At 38.7% G+C, this 19,489-nt stretch overlaps 1 protein-coding gene across 1 annotated transcript in view; it reads right to left on the bottom strand.

The window, feature by feature from the left end:
* Positions 1-19,489, bottom strand: part of TAS2R16 (taste 2 receptor member 16) — a 47,684-nt gene that overhangs the window by 20,231 nt on the left and 7,964 nt on the right. The window contains 3 exon segments of the mRNA XM_032866657.1: positions 8,248-8,329; positions 12,222-12,492; positions 16,524-16,562. Coding sequence (XP_032722548.1) covers positions 8,248-8,329; positions 12,222-12,492; positions 16,524-16,562 — 392 coding nt within the window.

Here is a 19,489-nt window from a genome sequence, read left to right as displayed (position 1 = left end):
ATATATATATATATATATATATATATATATATATATATATATATATATTGGGCAGAGAGAGAGAGAATGAGTGGGGCTAGGGGCAAAGGTCAGAGGGAGAGGGAGAAGCAGGCTCCCCTCTGAGGAGAGAGCCTGACATAGGGCTTGATCCCAGGACCCTGCGATCATGACCTGAACCAAAGGCAGATGCTTAACCAACTGAGTCACCCAGACACCCCTGAAATAGCCAGATTTATTGAAAGATTAATGCCAATCACCGAGCTAGAATATATGCATTATTTCATTTACTAGCATAGCTATAGCAGGAGACCACTATTAGTAAACCTCTTCAACTGCCAAAGAAACTAAGTCTTGGGGAATTTTCACTTGTCCACATTGCAACTTTAAAGAGTGGAGTGGGATTGGGAATTAGAACCTGGGTATTCCTATTTCCAGAGCATGGCATCTCTGGCTGGCTAGAGAAAATGAGTTCTTTCCACTTAAGTCAGGTTTTCATCTCAGTCTTTCCTAGGCTTCTCCAGCTTCTTTATTACATTCACATAGTCATTTCCCATCACAGCAATCCTTGCACATGTCTGCTTCTCAGAAAACCTGGACTAAGTTACTTGGTGAGTGCTCAAAATTTGAGAACAGAAGACTCACTGGCAAAGGGTGGAATGTTGTTTTCAACAATAGTAGGTATTGAAGGCTATAGGTTGACAGTCACTTTAACAGTTCCATCCTTTGGAAGTCCATTTCATTGTTTATTTTAAAAAGCCAATTATATTGTGTCTGTTCAAAGTAGGGTGTCATTCCCATTTTGACTAGTTCCTAAAAGAAACCAGTGCAGGGCCTTGAAGGCTACTGACTGGTTCCAGAGCAGCTTCTGCTCTGCAGAGGGTTTGGTCCAGGTGCCTGGTTAAAACACACAGCGTCTGTGAATTAAGGACTAGACCCTGGGGGCAGCTGGGTGGCTCAGTCGTTAAGCATCTGCCTTCTGCTCAGGTCATGATCCCAGGGTCCTGGAATGGAGCCCCGCATGGGGCTCCCTACTCAGCGGGAAGCCTGCTTCTCCCTTTCCCACTCCCCCTGCTTGTGTTCCCTTTCTTGCTGTTTCTCTGTCAAATAAATAAATAAATAAAATCTTAAAAACAAACAAATAAACAAACAAACAAAAAAACACAACAGGACTAGATCCTGTAGGGGCTACAATCCCTCTGTCCTTTCTGTTTCATGAGGAAAGCCTAGAAAAGACTGGTTGTTGCCTTCCCCAATCAGTTATTTGGTGTGACTTTTTCCTAGGTTCTGACTGGTTTTCCTATTTGTTATATTGTTGGGAGCTTTTTTGATGATCTCTTTCTTAAATAAACATATTTTTTAAAGATTTTATTTATTTATATGACAGAGATCACAAGCAGGCAGAGAAACAGGCAGAGAGAAAGGGAAGCAGACTCCCTGCTGAGCAGGGAACCCAATGCAGGGCTCCATCCCTGGACCCTGGGATCATGACCTGAGCCTAAAGCAGAGGCTTAACCCACTGAGCCACCCAGGCGCCCCTGATGATCTTTTTCTGTTTTCAAGTCTATATAGCAGGCAATTGTGATTCTCACTGTGAATTAATTGAATTAAAGTTAAGTGAAATGAAACTGCCACCTAAATGTGCACTGCTTCTTCAAAAATGTGAAATATTCCTCATGAGTAGAAAGATTTGGTTTTTGTGGAACATGGTTTCTAGACTCCCTGGGAGAGCTAATGGTCTTTGAGTCTATACATCTTCAAGGATGTAAATGAAACCTAGTTCTTCCACTGATGTAAGACCTATGACTTTATTAACTTGGGAATCTACAGATGGTCTCTGAGTACTTCCAAGAATTTTCTATGTTCATGAAGGCTAAAGTAAAAAAGACAACGTATTTATAGTTTAAAAGATGACCTGCAATAATTTAACAATAACCACACTCGGTGACAGCAGCTGTGTTAGTTTCTATTGCTGTTGTAACAAATTCCCACTAATTTAGGAACTTACGACAACACCAACATATAATCTTACAGTTCAGAGATCAGAAGGGCTGTGTTCCTGTATCCTAAACATCCTAGGGAAGAACCTTTTTCCTGGCCTTTTGAGCTTTTCTAAGGCTACATGCGTTTTGTTGTTGTTGTTGTTGTTGTTGTTGTTGTTGTTGTTGCTGTTGTTGGCTTGCGGTGCCTTCTTCCATCTTCAAGGCCAGCAGTACTGCATCTTTATCTTTCCCTCTCTGTCCTCTGCTTTGGTCATCACGTCTTTTCTGCCTCTGCTGTCACACTGTGTTCTCTGATCTCTTGAGGCCATCTCCCCCTTATAAGGATTCTTATGACTACATTGGGCCCCCTAGTTTAATCCAAGATGATCTCCCCATCTCACATCTTAATCACATCTGCAGAGTCCCTTGGGCCCAGTAAGGGAACATGTTCCCAGGTTTTGGAGATGTGGGCAAGGACATCTTTGGGGGACTATTCTCCTGTTTACCACAGTAGTCTTAATAATAATAGTAATAATAATAATAATAATAATGATTAGATGCAAGTTAAAACAAAAAGTTAAAAAATACAGGTATTCCATATTTGTCTGGTAGGAGTATAAATCATTAAATTCTGTAAGGTGTTTTTGTTTTAGTAATATGCACCAAGGAACTTCAAGATAGCTCTATCTTTATGCCCCCATATGTATGTGTATATATGTATATAAGACATATATTACACATATACATAATATTGTTTACCAGAAAGAAATTTAATTACAATAAATGGAAGCAACTTAATGTAGCATAGGGAAGCTAAACACATTTTGATATATCCATAATAGTGTCTCAATGGTATTTTTAATAAAATCATTTTTGAAGGATATTAACAAATAGGGAAAAGTCTTTATGGTATTTTCATAAGTGAAAAAAAAAGTTACACTACTGTATATCATATGACCCCAATATTTCATATTTCCATCTAGGCATATATAAAGGCTAAATGGGTAAATGGCAGAATTCTCACTGATCTCATTTGTAACGGAGTTAGTAATTTTAATTTTTGTGGGTATGCTTCCCTATATTTCCCAGTTTTCCAAGTTGAATATGTATTACTGTTACAATAAGAAAGAAGAAGAAATCTGTTTTTAGAGACTTCAGTATTCTTAATCCATAGGGAATAAAGATTTTTAGAAGTAAGTTTTAATTATGTAAGCATATTAATCATAGTCTCTAAGACGATAAAGCAAGGATGGATGGACAGTCTATAGCATTTTAGTTATGACCATCACAAATACTTTTTAAGCCTCTGGTATTTCTCAGAAACACCTCAGACCTCTTATTTTTCCGATTTTTAAATTTTGATATTATTTCTATTCATTCCTTAAGCTTTCTACTTATGTAAAATTCACAGGATTTATTTTTCCTGTGTGCTTACTTAAACTCCTTTTAAAATGTATTAATATTGTTATTGGTTATCTTGCTATCAGATTTTAGTCTGTAGAATTACCATATTTGTTTTTTTATTGTAATTCCAGTATAGTTAAAAAAGTGTTATATTAGTTTCAGGTATACAATATTGTGATCCAACAATTCCATATGTTACTCAGTGCTCATCAAGACAAGTGTACTCTTAATTCTCTTCACCTGTTTCACCCATCCACCCACCCTCCTTCCCTCTGGTAACCACCTGTTTTAAAACACACTGTTTAAAAATAAGGCCATGCAGTTGGAGATAAAGGAGATTTTCTGTGGCAAATCTTTGCATTGCCCCAGCAATTTCACTATGTAGGGAGGAGTAATGAGAACAACCTATTCCTCAATTATACCAGTTACTAAATATTTGTATATTTAATACTTCCTTGCACCAAGATTTTAGAAATACCCTGTAAGTATATAATACTCTTTTTTCTAGTGCCTCAGGTAGGTTAATATTAGTAACTGAGAAACATCTAAGACATTCCTTAAGTCATTAGAAGGTCAGCAACAGAGATTCAACTACGGTCTTGCAAGTAATTTTCGCTGTAAGTAGAATGCATGATATTGTCTAACCTATAATGGAGACCCATATGGTGTTAGAGCTCTAATGGTCTAGGGGGTGATTTTCCGTGAAAGTGCAAGGATTGCTTCTGTGGGAGCCCTGACATTTTTCAGGGGTTAGCCCCAAGAAATAGGTACATCAAATGACCAATTCAGTGCAGAATCAGCTGAGAACATTCTTTTAGTGACTGTTTTAACATCCCAGTGACTTTTCAGCTTTTCATATTTGCAGATCTAAGAAGGGAGAACCGTTAGTATCATGATGATAATAGAATAATATTACTGGATATGATCAAGGTGTCCTGTGCCACAACTGCTGTGTCCTTAGACAAGTTTCTCAGCCATCTGGGCGTTGGTCTTCTCATCCCTTCATGAGATGGTTGAGCAGGAGATGGTGGTTGAGGTTTTAAATGCCTAAGTGACTCCTCCAGTATCTTATAGAGAACGCAGCTGGAATTTTGGCTGGATGCTCTTTTGACAATTAGGAAATGTTCAAGAAACAGATGTCAAGGCTAGAGAGGAAGCAGGTAAATGTCTCATATCAGGATTTGGGGACATTTACCTAAGAGAAGACAGAACAGAGAGGAAACCTATTTTAAAATATAAGCAGAGCCATCACATAGTAGTTATCTGGAAAGCTACGGTAAAAGATCCATCTGAAGGACATAAGCAAATGCCAGGCAGAACACCCTACACAGAGAAGGCAAATGGTATTGGTGCTTTGAAGACGAGGGGAAGAAAAAATTGATTCCACTAAAGACAGGATAACTCAAATAGTGGAACAGGCAGCCATATACAAGATAGGATGCTTCCTGACACTTTAATTTTAGAAGAATTCAGAGGATGTGATATGTTGTTGAAAAGATTTATGGATAGAGTGAAAGACTGGAATATAAGACTTTTCTCATTTTGAGAGTCTGTTTTTCAATGATCAGAACAATAGTATTTTATGAATGAAGATAAACAGACTTAGTCAAATTTCATTTTATTTTGAATGCACAGAAAGACAGTCTGGGGAGTAGAATCAAATGTCCTTGTTTTAGTCAAGGTTTTGATTCCTCCGAAGTGGGTGACTTTGATCAAGTCAGTTGAATTTTCTTACTTTCCACATCTGTGGTATCTACTAGCTAGCTAATTCTTGAGATTATTGTGAGGGCAAATGAAAAAACCTGCATATGAAAGCCCTTTACATTGCTGAAAGTGCTAGACAGTCATTTGCTTTGTGTTATTATTATTCCTACTATAACCTCTTTTATTGGTCATATAACAGGACCTATCGCCAACCTTGCAACCACTCTAAAGGGATTATTTATCCCCATTTTATAATTTAAAAATGAGACTAAATGCAGATTAAATTCTTAGTGCTATCTAAACCCAGAAAAGGGCACATATTTTCTTCTTGGCACAGAAAGAAAGATGCTCTTTTCAGGTAAGGAAGACATTGCTCTGGGCTTCTTCGTTTCAACTTTCTGTGCATGAAATTGGTGTTCCAAGGTTCCTCATGTCTGACATGTAATTTAGTCTGCAAATGGGTGAAAGCTGGAAAATGATAGGGAGAAGTAATGGGACCAAAACTGAGGGGTAATTCACAGGGAAAAGGGAGAGAGTATTTGTAAATTGCTCAAGCTAGTCTGGATCCTGAGTAATCCTGATGGAGCTCAACCACCTGACGAGCAATTATGGGATGGGGGGGTCACTTAATTTGACATAGATTTTATCAGACTTTAAGCTGTCTCTCTGTATGTCTTTTCGAAATGTCATATTTTCAATTTCTCCAGTAGGTGAAGGAAAAATTGCCTTTCATTAACTTCAGACATTTTTTCTCTACTTTTTGGGAAGGCCTGAAAGTTTGAGAATGAAAGTAAAAGACATCTTCTATATTTCCTGGCTGTCGGAAGCAGGAGAAGAAAATAGAAGGCAGGAGGAACAGATAAACCCAAAAAGGATGAAACAAGTCCTGCCAAAGGTAGAAAAAAAGTCTGAAAAATTACCTGAGCTGCCAAGAATATTTATCATTTGAAAAACGCAATCGTTATTAAGGAACCAAAGAAAGCCATTGGGTGGGTCAACTACTCACTAGGCGTGGTCAGCTCAGGGAAATCCATGGTGTGTTGTCTCCAAGCTGAGAGAATGTGTAGGAACATCCTTTGTTTCCTAAACTACTGCGATCTCGGCCGATTAAATGGGTCTTTCACAAGACATGAAAAGGACTCTCACAATGGAGGCTCATGGAAAATAAGATTCTTCAAGGTTTTGTGTGGGATTATTTTCATAACATTGTCATAGCATTTTCCAATAAGTATTAATTTAGAAGGAAAATAGGATGGTAATTGAAAAGGAAACATATGAGTCACAAAAGGAAAACTGTTGAAAGGAGTAGGGTGATTGGTGGGTATGATGTTTTTAAAGGCAGAAATGTCAAAAGTTGATCTGTTTATATAATAGTCATGATCACAATAAATGATTTTTATTGAATGGGCCATTGCTTAGACAAGGAATATCAAATGGGTTTTTCTGAAAGGAGATGCAATAGTTAGCCAATGTTGTTGTACCAACATTTGATAGTGAGAATGCCAGAGTACACACCAAGAACACTGGTTTACAAGGCAAGTTTACCAGCAAACAAACACCACAAATGGACTGCATCTTTTGCTAGAACTAAAAGGCCCTCATGCAACACCGAGCCAAAGTAGAACGTTCCAGCTTTGTTTCTCATCTCGTTGACATGCCTTATGTTGACATGTGGTCTAGTCTTGATGTGTTTGAAAATCTCTCCCAGCTGCATCAAGATGCTTAAATTAGTGGTCAGCTGGAAGGGACCTCTAATCTGGAAGGTAGCATAACAGTTTGGCTATGACCAATAGCTATGGAGATTAACACTGCTGACATGTGGTGATCCAAAAAAGAGCTCAGGCCCTGGGTCTTTTCTCTCCCCTCCTTCAACCAAAATTTGTACTTAAAAAAAGTCAATATATATATATATATATATATATATATATATATATATATATATTTATTTATAATAGGTTACATCACAATGCTTCTACTTTCTTATGGTATGATGAGCTGTATAGAAAGGCATAGTAAATAAGGATAGCCACTAGTACAAACTTTATGATTCAGATATACTTGAACTATTTTCAATATTTACTATTTTATTTTGATCGATGCTCTTCTCTGTGGTCTTAGCATCTAGAAATGAGTTTGGCACAGTCCATTTTGAAGGAGAGAACAAACTCATGGCTAGTTGATCGGATACAAATGAAAGCCGATGGGAGTGGGATGTGAAACTTTACTTTTTGCAAATAGCCTTTCTGTATATACAAAGGCTACTTCCCACGGGAATATCTTCTTTCTCCAGGCTCTCTAACCTTTGGTTACCCCAAAGGGTCCAGCATCATTCTGGAGGCAAGTTTCAATGTCTCTAGGAAATCTTAACAGAATGATTAAACTCAACTGGCCTTTTGTCCTCTCCTTTTTTTTCCCTTTTTCCTTTGTGGAATGTGGATATTTTGGCTAGGACTACAAGTACAGCCATTTTATGACCTTGTGATGACTTAAGGCAGGAAACCACCAGAAAACATAGAGCATTGGAAACTTCTAGGGTGTCTGGGTCATAGCTCTTACCCTGGAGCTAAAGCATCAAGTCTGGAATACCCAACTCCAGATTGGTCAAGCTGCATGGCCCAAAAAAATCTCAATCTTATTTAATCCACTTTCCACATAGTTGTTATTCACATTTAGGGAAGTTCCTAATGGGAACAGGGTAACTGCAGGATCTACAGTTTCTAATACTTGATTTTAAGTACACACAGAGCCAATGGCAACATTCGATATTTCCACAGGCATCTTATGTGTCCCTCTGGCATTTTGCATTCAAGGATTACTCTAATGTTCAACTCATCCTTCTTGCAAAAGTTCTTTCTCATCTTTTTTTTCTTAAACTCAGCAAAAGGCATTTTTCTTCTCTTGGTCAATGAATCCAAAATGTGGGTGCCATCCTTTTACCTCCTGGGAGAAATTAATTGTACCTTTAATTATCAATTCTCAACTCAGTACTTGGCCTTTAAACCTTCCTTATCTTTTATGCAATTCCTAGTGATCTTTCTAAACTGCATGTGATTTAGGAGCTTAAGTAACCTATTACCCACCCGAGTGTGTCTCTACCTTTCTCTTTATCATGGCACACATAAAAGATTTTATGTATCTTGGTGTGAATGGATGGGATTACTTGTTCAGGGGGACTTGCCTGGGTGGGAGCTTTTCTCACACCTTCAGTCACTCCAGAGCTGAACTGTTCATGGAATGTGAACCTGTAACAGATTTAGCGTTATCAGTCAGCAGTGGTGCACTGCTCGCGTTAGGAGATACAAAGTCAAAATACCTTACTATGTCATACAAAGTTCTTTCAGGATCTAGTCTTTGACTTCTCTTCCAACCTCATCTCAAGCCGCATTTCTTCCCTTGCCCTCCCCAATCCATGGTTTTATCCCTCACCCTCCCATAGTTTTATATATAAAAATATATATGATGTATAATATATGATGTATTAAATATAGATCCTATATATGACATAATATATATGTGTGTATATACACACATATATATGTGTTTGTGTGTATACTTATGTCTATCTATATCTATCTCTCTGACTATTCTGAATTTTTTTTCTGGACTGTGACAAATTTTTTCATCCTCCTGGCCTCTGCTTCCTCATGTCATTGCCATCTTCAGTGCATGTGGAACATCACCTTGTTAAACTCAGTTCACATGCTATCTCCTCTATAAAGTCTTCTCCCTCAGATACCATAGATATTTCTCTTCGTATATCCACTGGTCCTTGTTAACACTTCTGTAATGCTTGACTGTCTTTTTTATTAATATGTTGTTCTCTCTCTATGAAGCTTCTCTAATAGAAGTCAGAGGCCATGTAATATTCATTGCCATGTTCTGTATCTATTTTCAACAGTGGCTGACTCACAAGGGATACTCAATAAATATTTGTCAAATATTGTTTGTTGGTCTAAAAGAAAAAAACACTTTGGGGGAGATGTTCAGAAAAATTATTAGACCATATTCATTGATCCCACTGACAGAAAATTTCCAAGTTTACCCTGCTGATGACCTTAATGCTAGTTAAAAATAAAGACCCCTGAATTTGTCCTTAAAATTTGTTCCCTGGCAATTGAAGTCTATGGACCATGGCTAATTTAAAGACAAACGCTTCATTTGAAATAGTTCTTGAATAATTTTGGCCTTATCACTCTGGTTATAGATATAGCCTTAAAATGTAAGGCTTTAAATCACTTTTGGTTCTTGCATAAGAAAACAGATGTTCAGCTTGCTCCACTGGTTTGCTATTTTCACAAGTGATTTGCCATTGAAGGAATTTATTGCTGGAAGGAAATTGACTGTATCTATCAAAATTTAAAATGCACCTCCCTTTAATCCAGCAATTCCACTTCATATGTGAAATAATGTATTTATAAGGATATTCATTATTGCTTGTACTTGTACAATCAAATGTTGCTTGTACTTGCAAAATTGAAAAATAGCTAAATGTTCTTTAATGGGGTACTGATTAAATGCATTATGGTGTATCCACCTTTACGTGGACTAATATGGAAATATCATAATAACTCTAAGTTATGTTACTTAGTGAATAACACAAAAGAGAATGTATACTATGCTATCATTTATGTCACAAGGCAGAGCTTGTATCTATAGCTTGTAAAGGCATAATATTTCTCTAGAAAGATATATAAGAAACTGGTGAAAGTATTGGCTGGGGGTGGAGTGGGGGACTGATAACTAGAGAAGGAAAAAGAGATTAAAATTTACTTTTCTCCGTTTATATATTTTATCTTTTGAATATCATGCCAAATACATTTATCATGTATCAAACAAACAGGCATGCATTTCAAAGAAAAATATTCTTATTTCAAAAAGAATGGAATTCATATATCAATAACAAGGTCTCAACTAGTCGGTTTTGCTAAGCTGCCTAGAGATTTTTATGGCAAAAGATCAAGAACACAAAATTTATCTCTGAATAGCTACTAATCAGGAGTCTATGCTCTTGTATAAGTATGAAGCACATTATTTAAAAAATAAAAACTCTACATTTTCATAGCTTTACGGATCTACAAACTTGGAATACAGTGTATGGCCTTATATTTATTTGTATGTACACGTTTTTCTTCCCAAACTAGATGGTAAGCTATCTTCAGGTCAGTGACTTTATTTTTATTTTCTTAATGCATCAAAATACCTAACATAGTTTCTTATATGCAGCAAGACATTGAAAATGTATTTCCTGATTGTGCAAGGAAAAGATTAGTAATGGGACTTAGCATCGTTAGTAATCCCTACCTCTAGCTGTGTGGGATGAAAATGTAGTCATTCATTTCAGTGCCTGCAAATAAAAACTTAGCATGTGCTACTTTCTTTAGCAACTGAGTGGTCTTAGAGAGTTATTAGCTATTAACTGGATTTATCGAGTGTGCTCCTCAAATGGGCCTCTAGATATATTTATAAAACTATGAAATAAAGATGGAACTGTTGCTGTTAAGGTTTATAATGAAAGTGTTCTAGAGGCAATTCATAAAAGCAGGTATTGGATATAATCACACATGTACACCCTACTGCTACTCATCTAGTTTAGGAAGAGGAATGACTTTAATGTTTCTCTTCCCTTCGTGTGTTTATCTTTTTTAACATACTATCATTACCCTTTATCCTATATAGATTTTTTTTTTTTAAACAATGCCTTGGAAATTTGGAAAGGCCTCCACACATTCATTTCAGGAAAAGAATGTGGAGGGGCTACCTAGCTTCCTTGTGACTTAAGGTTCAAATATGTCTAAAGGGATGGATCTTCATGAAGGACTGATTTGCACAAGGCCTTTGTTTATGACAGTCAAGGAAGAGGAAGGAGACACCAGTGCCAGGATGCCTCCTGTGGGAAGGAAGTGATGAGGAGGAAGTGGAGGGGATGGTGTGCTGTAAGTCTCCTGCTGAAAGTCTCTGGGAACAGGGATGTGCACAGAACAACAATGGCCCATTTTCAAGGAGGAACACATGAAAGGGCAGAGCCACAGCTCTGTAAGAACGTTGGTGTCCTGGTTCTTCCTGGGGAGGAATTCCAGGGGAAAATGCGTGGTATGGTGACAGCACTGTCTTACATAATTCGAGTCGTTACACTACACAGGTCGTTCAGGGGAATCCCAGAACTAACAACGGGAAGCCCCGTGGCAGGAGTTGCAGCGGATGGGAGGACAAGATGAAAGGAGCTGCTACCATTACCCTTTCTCCATCATTTATAAATAAATATGGGTAAGGCCTACTCAAGCGTACACAAATGAATTTGGGAAGGAAATACCACCACAAGCATATGTAGTTGACTCTGGGACAACACAGCTATGAACTGTGCAGACTCACTTACAAGCAGATTTATATATATATATATTTACATATACATATATATATATACATATATACACGCACACACACACACATACATATATATACAGCATAGTACCATAAATATATTTTTTTCTTCCTTATACTTTTCTGTTTTAAAAAAATTACTTATTTGTTTGAGAGAGAGAGAGATAGTGAGCAAACAAGGGGAGAGGGGCAGAAGGAGAGGGAGAGAGAATTTAAAGTTGACCATGGGCTGAATGCAGAGCCCTACCGGGGACTCAATCCCACCACCCTGAGATCACCACCTGAGCGAAACCACTGACTGAGCCCCCCAGGCGCCCCTCACTTATGACTTTCTTAATATTTTCTTTCTCTACATCATTGTAATAATATAGTATATAATACATATACAAAATATGTGTTAATCAACTGTCTATGTTATCGGTAAGATTTCTGGTCAACAGTGGGCTAGTAGTAGCTACGTTTTTGAGGAGTCAAAAGTCCTAAGCAGATTTTCAGCTGCACAGGGTGTCGGCCCCCCCAACCCTGCTGCTGCCAGCACCCTATGAAGGTGCACTCACGTGAGTGGGTGGTTCCAGAATGTCAGGTTTATTCAATTATAAATGAAGGTTAACCTAATTACAAAGCAGTTTCAGGCTTCCGAACTCAGTGATATTTCACTACGCATGTAACTTGGCTTCATCCACATCACACAAAGCAAAGCACAACACAAAGTCACACAACAAACAAGATACAACCAGGGGCGAGAAGGTCACTAACCGAAAGTGAAGTCCATCAGAGAGTGCGCGGCTGAGGTGAGGCCTGGGTCCAGGCAGGCTTGGTGCTGGGCAGGTGCTGCCTCTTACGTTGAAGTCTGGAGGAGCTCTGCTCTGTTCAGAGATCAGCCAGGAGGAGCCTCCAGCTGCAACGGCCTTTTTGATGTGGTCTGATGTGAAAGGGTCAGCGTCTGGAGAATCTGGTCGTTTGCTGCAAATGTCCTCTTTTTCATGGCGTTTCAACAGTCTTGGGCCTCTGCAGGCCTCCTCTGGGTCTGCTGGTTGTCAATTCTGGGTGTCGTTGGCCTGTGTTCATTTCAGTGACATTTAGTCTTAGTTGCAGTGTACTTGGCTGCTTATGTCACTGCTTGACATGAGTGACTTCATCTTACTCTCTTCACCTGCATTGTTCAAGGGTCACCTGTATTCATAATATGTCAACTGTTCTTCTTTCTGAATTAAAATATATTAGGCTGTTATTTTGGCATGAAATCAGGATAGGCATACCGTTGTTCACCAAGTATTAAAACTCATGATGAATAAATATCATCTTTGCTACTATCCTTCATGCTATTTTCCTACCAAGAATGTTTTTATGTTCACAGGAACAGATGTAGTGATAAGAAATCCTGAGGGTTTTTTTTTAAAGGTTCTTCTTATTAAAAAATACTAGCCCTAAAATACACACACACATGTGTGTGTGTGCACAAAATTTACAAAATAGGAATATGTAATATTTATGATCTATGATGTGTTCTTGGGTAAAATCCTTTTCACAATGGGAAAGGAGCTGCTTTCAAAGCAATGCTGTATTTTTTGAATTTTTCTTATTTAACCATCAGGTATTCAATGTTTGCTTGAATCATCAAAAACTTTATTTCAGACGGCAACTGACATTTTCTCATATTAAAAAAATAAATCCTTGAGTTGACAGACATTCAACCGTAGGAGGGAAGGCTTGAGCTGACAGTTGCTTCCTGGCACAGGCTTTTAATTACAGAGTCAGCATGCAAGCTTCAGCAGCCCCAAGGAGTCGGTAGCTAACACTGACTGGCATTCAATCCACTGGGAGAACGGAAAGAGGAAGTGTGGCAATTACTGGCATTCTGGGGGAACGTGATGAGTATATATTTGCCCTAGGACCAGGAGTCTTAATTTCCTATAGAAAAGAAGACGACTATTGTTCCATCTGTGTAGCTTTATCAGAAAATAGTTTCCCATAATTGAAATTTTATAATAATGAAGGCTTAGAATTTATTCACTGTTACATTTAGCCATTTTAGATAAAGTCACATCTTTTTAATGTATGTTGGATATTTTCCTGTCCTGTTAAGTACAGTATCCAGAACAAAATGTAAAGTTCTCTTATGCAACCGGAGTGATAAATTTCAACTGTTTCAGTTTTACTGTGAACTTGGTGAGACCCTCTTTTTCCAGCTCTGGTCTTTGTATCAGCTGTTCTTTCTCTGAATCAGCTTCTAGCTCAACAGCCCAACTGGCCCTTCTAAAAGGTTGTTTAATGTAATCTAGGGACACAGATGACCAAGTTTGTTACGTTAAAAAAAAAAAATCATTTCTTCCCCACTGTAAATCAATGGGCTTTTATTCGAGGCTCAGAAAAGGACTTCTTTTCCTGTGGATTCAAGCATTTTAGTATTGCCATTTTTCTAATCAATTCCCAGAGGATTTACAGAGCATTTGTTATGTGTCAGGGTTGAGGGAGGTCGCCACAGATGTGTCCTTTGGGTGAGCAAAATGCTACTGAATTCGGATACTTTGGGAGGCAGGGAGTGCTGGTTTCGGTACGTCTATCCAGGCCTTTTGCATTTCTAGGCACTATAAGGAACTCATGCTTTTTCAGATCTTCTGTCTTTTTCTGAATCAACAAGAGGATGGGACATGACCTCTCTGGGCTTTTGACTTTACAATCAGAAGCATAGAGTTTCCTGTGGCATGTCGTCCTTTATAGCCCTGAGACACCCCCAAGTTAACAATAGAAAGAGCTCTGGTCCAGATCACCACATAAGGAAGTTCATTTAGTTTCTGCACTTAAAATGAGATGGATCATTCTTAGTTTCTCTGCGAAATTTGTCTCCCCCATACGCTTGCTCACAAATAAAGGCCCACATGAATTGGGATGAGCCACATTTAAGAAAATATATAGGGAGGGGTGCCTCCTGGATGCCTCAGTCCGTTAAGTGTCCCATTCTTGGTTTCAGCTCAGGTCTTGATCTCAGAGTCGTGAAATCGAGCCCCATGTTGAATCTACTTGAGTTTCTCTCTCCCTCTTGCTCTGTCCTTCCTGCTTGCGCTTTCTCTTTCTCTAAAATAAATAAATAAATCTTTAAAAAATATATATATAGGGATAACAAACATGAAAGTAGATAAGGGATCTTTAACCATTAGTCTTAAATCAATCCTTCATGGATAAAAACATACAAACTAATGTATAGATTCCTGGTCCTATGGTTTCTCCTGACACTCAATTATCCCTTTTAGGGAAAATTAGTGGTTCAGATCTTGGCTCTTTTTAGCAGCTTCACTCTAGTCCTATTAAACTAAAATCTTTAGGCTCTTCCACTATTAATACAAAAAAAGAAAAAAGAAAAAAGGAAAAAGAATTCAACCTTCCCAGGCAACTTTAATGTATGGCACCAAGTTCAATTGATTTAAAACATACAGTGAGTAGACACTGCTTTTGCAAAGTCCCATTCCAAACAGGCATTTGATCTGTGAGCCAATCTAATTTCTGAGACAATTTCACTTAAACAGAAAGTTGGAACAAACAGAATTTAAAACAATCTTTGAAAAATCTGAGTCAAACGCAATAACATACCAGGGATATAAATTTCCTCGACTTGCTAATCATAGAGTACAATCACAGGTATGAACTGAGTGTGTCAGATTTTGACACATCAATAATGATTCTTAATCATAGCCTTATATTTTACTATTGAAAAATTGCCATTTAAATGCCACTTGTTAATGACAAATTTTTGGCAGTCTATCCATACATAACCTAAGAGTGGAAAAAAAACTTGTGTTAAAAAATAATCGGAAATAGAAAAGAGACTGTGCTAGGTACTAAAAATGTATGCTCTGAAAAGAAAGATAGGTGAGCTAGTTTCTTCCTATTTTGATTTCTTTTCTTTACCAAGTCTTTATATAATAAAAAGGGCAATTATAAAAAAATTTCAGGAAATAAGAAAGTTATATTCACTCCTTTTGACTAATCTGGCAACTTTAAATGGAAGTGATATAACTTCCTCCTCAAGCTTGCCTAGAGTTCCTTAAAGAATAACATTTCAAAACTGTTAGAATTGAGAGCAAATCACTCACTAGCTTCTTTAGCGAGATCCATACTGTGTCCTTTAAGAAAGTCACATTATGAAGCATCATCATTATTTTCAAGATAGTTTTTTTTTTTGAAGATTTTATTTATTTATTTTGAGATGCAGATAGAGAGAATGCAAATATGAGCAGGGGGAGGGGAGAGGGAGAGAAAGAAACTCAAGCAGACTCCCCACTGAGCTCAGCTGACTGAGCCACCTAGGTGCCTCTTTTTCTTTCTTTCTTTCTTTTTTTTTTTAAGATTTTATTTATTTATTTGACAGAGATCACAAGTAGGCAGAGAGGTAGGCAGAGAGAGAGGAAGAGATGCAGGCTCCCTGCTAAGCGGAGAGCCCTTGTGGGGCTCAATCCCAGGACCCTGGGATCATGACCGAAACCGAAGACAGAGGCTTTAACCACTAAGCCACCCAGGCGCCCCAGGACAGTTTATTTTCTGATCAATTCTTCTGCAGACTTTTCTGGATAAAATCAAAGTGGCTTCATAGATTAAAAAAAGAAAAGAAAAAGAAAAGGAACTAGAGTGCATCCCAGATTTTTTCATGTGAACAATAGTCAGATTCTTGAAGACTTCAAGTAAGCAATGTGTTCAGGTAAACTCAGCAGAGGCCTTATCTATAGACACACGGGGAAGGGTGGGCTCTTGGGATACTGGCAGGGTCCGCTGAGCAGTTATCTTGATGCTAGTGCCTCCAACTCATTGTCCCCTGTCCACGGAACCAGGGCATACACTGTTCGTGAAATAACGACCAGTGAGCATGGAACTGCAAGTCTAGCAGCCTGTCCTCACCACTGTTGAGCTGTACTTCTTCTCTGAAGACCCAGAGAACCAGAATCACATAACGAGATCCTACAGGGAGCCTAGAAGGCCCAAGTCAGGAACTGAACTTTGTAATCCACTTAGGAGTGGGGATATCAACTGTAAAACTTTAAAATTTATTTGGATCTTGGGACTTACCTTGTTTGTTGATCTTATTCAACTTCCTGAAATTATTAACTGCAAAAAATACAGAAGAAAAGTTACCTTACAAATATGCTGTTCTAAAACATAGTTGAGTGAGGAGAATATATTCCCATTTCAGGACCATGGGGTGGTCTCTGGGCAGAGGAGCAACTGGGCTTCTTTGTGTTGTTCAGAAGGAATGTAAGAAAAGCCCTTACACTTGACTCGAGATGGCCAAATCCTAAACTCTGCTTCATATGTTCAAGCTGGGGGATTCCAAGGAGGCTGATTTTTGCTTGTATGTTTGTTTTCTTTTTTTTTTCATAATATCTGTCCAAGCAGGAGGCTTTCTCCTCTCAAGGCAAGAGCTTCTTGTGGGAGGGTGGCTTCTAGATTTGGCTGACGTTGAGATGCAGAGCCCTGTAAAGGGAGTAAATGAGAGAGGCAGATCAGGCCTTATAAGGATTATGTAGAAAGAGAAAGAAGGATCCATTTTTGACCAGCTGGGTTTCAAGAGAAGAAAATTAACATGAGAAATATCTAAACAGATCTCTGGGGTACATATGGATATTTTTCTGACACATCACCATGTTGAATCCCCAAGTGACTCACTCTGTTTTACCATGGTCACATTAAGATTTAAGACCTATTATTTGGTTTGCCGACTGAAACTCTGAATCAGTACCCTCTAACACCGTATTTTCTAGAATGCTTGATTTAGGGTCTTAAACACTAGAAAGCAACTGCCTGAGTAAGAAGGAGATCAGGAGAGTGAGCCTGAAATAGGAGTAACATGGGCTGTGAGAATACAGTGCCTGGAATTTGATGTCTTAGAGATTTGAAGAGGAAAACACCTGCAATCAACTGAACTTTGTCACACTTTCTAAAAAGTTAGAAACTCATTTTAAAATACCCTGACTGGTTTATTCCCTCAAATAATTATCCAAACCTCTTCATAGACCTTCCCTGTAAACCTCCTCTTTGTTCTGATTATCCTAAACCCCCTTCTTTCCAAATGCATTCTTAAGTTTCTTTTGAAATGTAATGGTTTTCTGAAGTTTTTTTTCTTTTGGTTAAAAGCTCACCTTCCACTGTGGGTCCTACAGCAATTCCTGAGGGTGTGTGTGGAAGACTCTTGGGTTGAACTGTACACTGTTATATCAAGAAACAATAGTCCCTGGGCAGTCCCTGGGCTCTGGCCCAAGTTCACCTCGTTTCTTCCTGAGTACACAGAAAAGCTGTATTTCAAATTTTCTAGTCTATTCCCCCCACCCTCCCTGCACAGCTGAATTAGACAGAGGCAGTGTTATGTGAGATACCCAGAATGAAAGAGTATAAGAAACGACTTCAAACTTGCAGGCTGGAAATGAGGTGTTATCTTTCCTTCTCAGACACACAATTTATTTAGGAATCAGAGTCTTTCCAGAAAAGGGAGCAGAGGTCTCTGACACTCATAATTAGACTGGAACCTCGTCAGGAGCTGAGACCAAGTCCCATGGAGGCTGAGCTGCCAAAATCAAGTAGGTTTGGGTAACACTGCTAGAAGTCATTTGTCACTGGGAATGTTAGAGTTATCACCATGTCAGGTATGAGGCAAGAGGACATTGTTCCATGGTTAGAAAATGCATTGAATTGAAACAGGGCTTGCAGATCTTAGGGCTAAACAAAGACTTGGGTTAATGGGATAGTCAGTAGGAATAGTCAGTATTAGGAAATATTTATGTCCACTTGGATTTTTGTAACAGAATACTCCTCAGCCATAAAGGATAAAGCAAGGTGTGTGGTTTCTGGGTTCACATGCTGAAATCATACCTGTCTGTAGATAGAAAGGTCGATATGTGCCCTAACCATGTGTTTAAGCTTACGGAGAAATGACAAGAGTCCAGTCAGCCAGATGTTGTGAAATGTAGTTTAGTGAAATCGAAATAGCTTCATGAAGTCAATGCAGGTCTCAGAGATGGGCAGAAATTCCGACCAAACCTAGACATTCCTCAGAACCCCAAAACCCTTGTTACCAGTGAAGTTTCTGATGCCATATGAAAGAAAAGCCACTGTACCTCATACCAGATAGTGACATGACAACCAGGGCTTTGCTGTGGTCTTGAGGACTGAGAGGTGAGGGAGGTTCAAGGCAGGTCGCTGAGGCCAGATCCCCGGCCAGCAAGTTTTAGGTGAGCAGAGAGAGAGATTGTTACTGAATCAGCAGCCCCTACCTATCCAGACATCAGGATCATACCATGCACCCCCAGATTTGCATTCCCAGTTCCCGGATGTTTCCCAAATGAGATTGTTGCCAACACTTCAGCAAGATCCCCGGCACTTGGTGGACCTCAGCATGATTGAGACATTGTGAAGTCAATCCAGAAATACCCAGACTCCAGAGAGAGAAACACCCCTTCACCTCACCCCCAATTGGTTGGGGCTTCAGTGAGGAAGGACAACTAATGGCAGAGGGCATTCAGGATCTCAGAAGAAGGTAAATTCTCTATCATTTCTCTCTGGGAAAGAAGAAAGACACATGGCGGAGAGGAAAGAGGGAATCCAATCCTGACATTGCTGTGTTGGCTTTTTGAATAGTTACCAGTCTTCCAGTCTCAAAGCAGGCTCATTCTTACACCAGTTCTAAGCACACACATGTGTACACACATGCTCTAATGTATACTATATATATATATGTATATGTACATACACATAATATACATTATATATATTCAAACGTATGTGTATTATGCATCTATGCTATAATAAGTGTTTGTATACTTTATATAAGATTATATTACATAGGGGCACCTGGGTGGTTCCGTGGGTTAAAGCCTCTGCCTTCGGCTCGGGTCATGATCCCAGGGTCCTGGGATCAAGCCCCACATCGGACTCTCTGCTCAGCAGGGAGCCTGCTTCCTCCTCTCTCTCTCTCTGCCTCTCTGCCTACTTGTGATCTCTGCCTGTCAAATAAATAGATAAAATCTTTAAAAAAAAAGATT

The sequence above is a fragment of the Lontra canadensis genome, unplaced genomic scaffold (assembly GCF_010015895.1).
Source record: "Lontra canadensis isolate GAN:19392208 unplaced genomic scaffold, GSC_riverotter_1.0 scaffold2, whole genome shotgun sequence".
NCBI classification, from domain to species: Eukaryota; Metazoa; Chordata; class Mammalia; order Carnivora; family Mustelidae; genus Lontra; species Lontra canadensis.
This window is presented reverse-complemented; position numbering and strand designations above follow the sequence as displayed.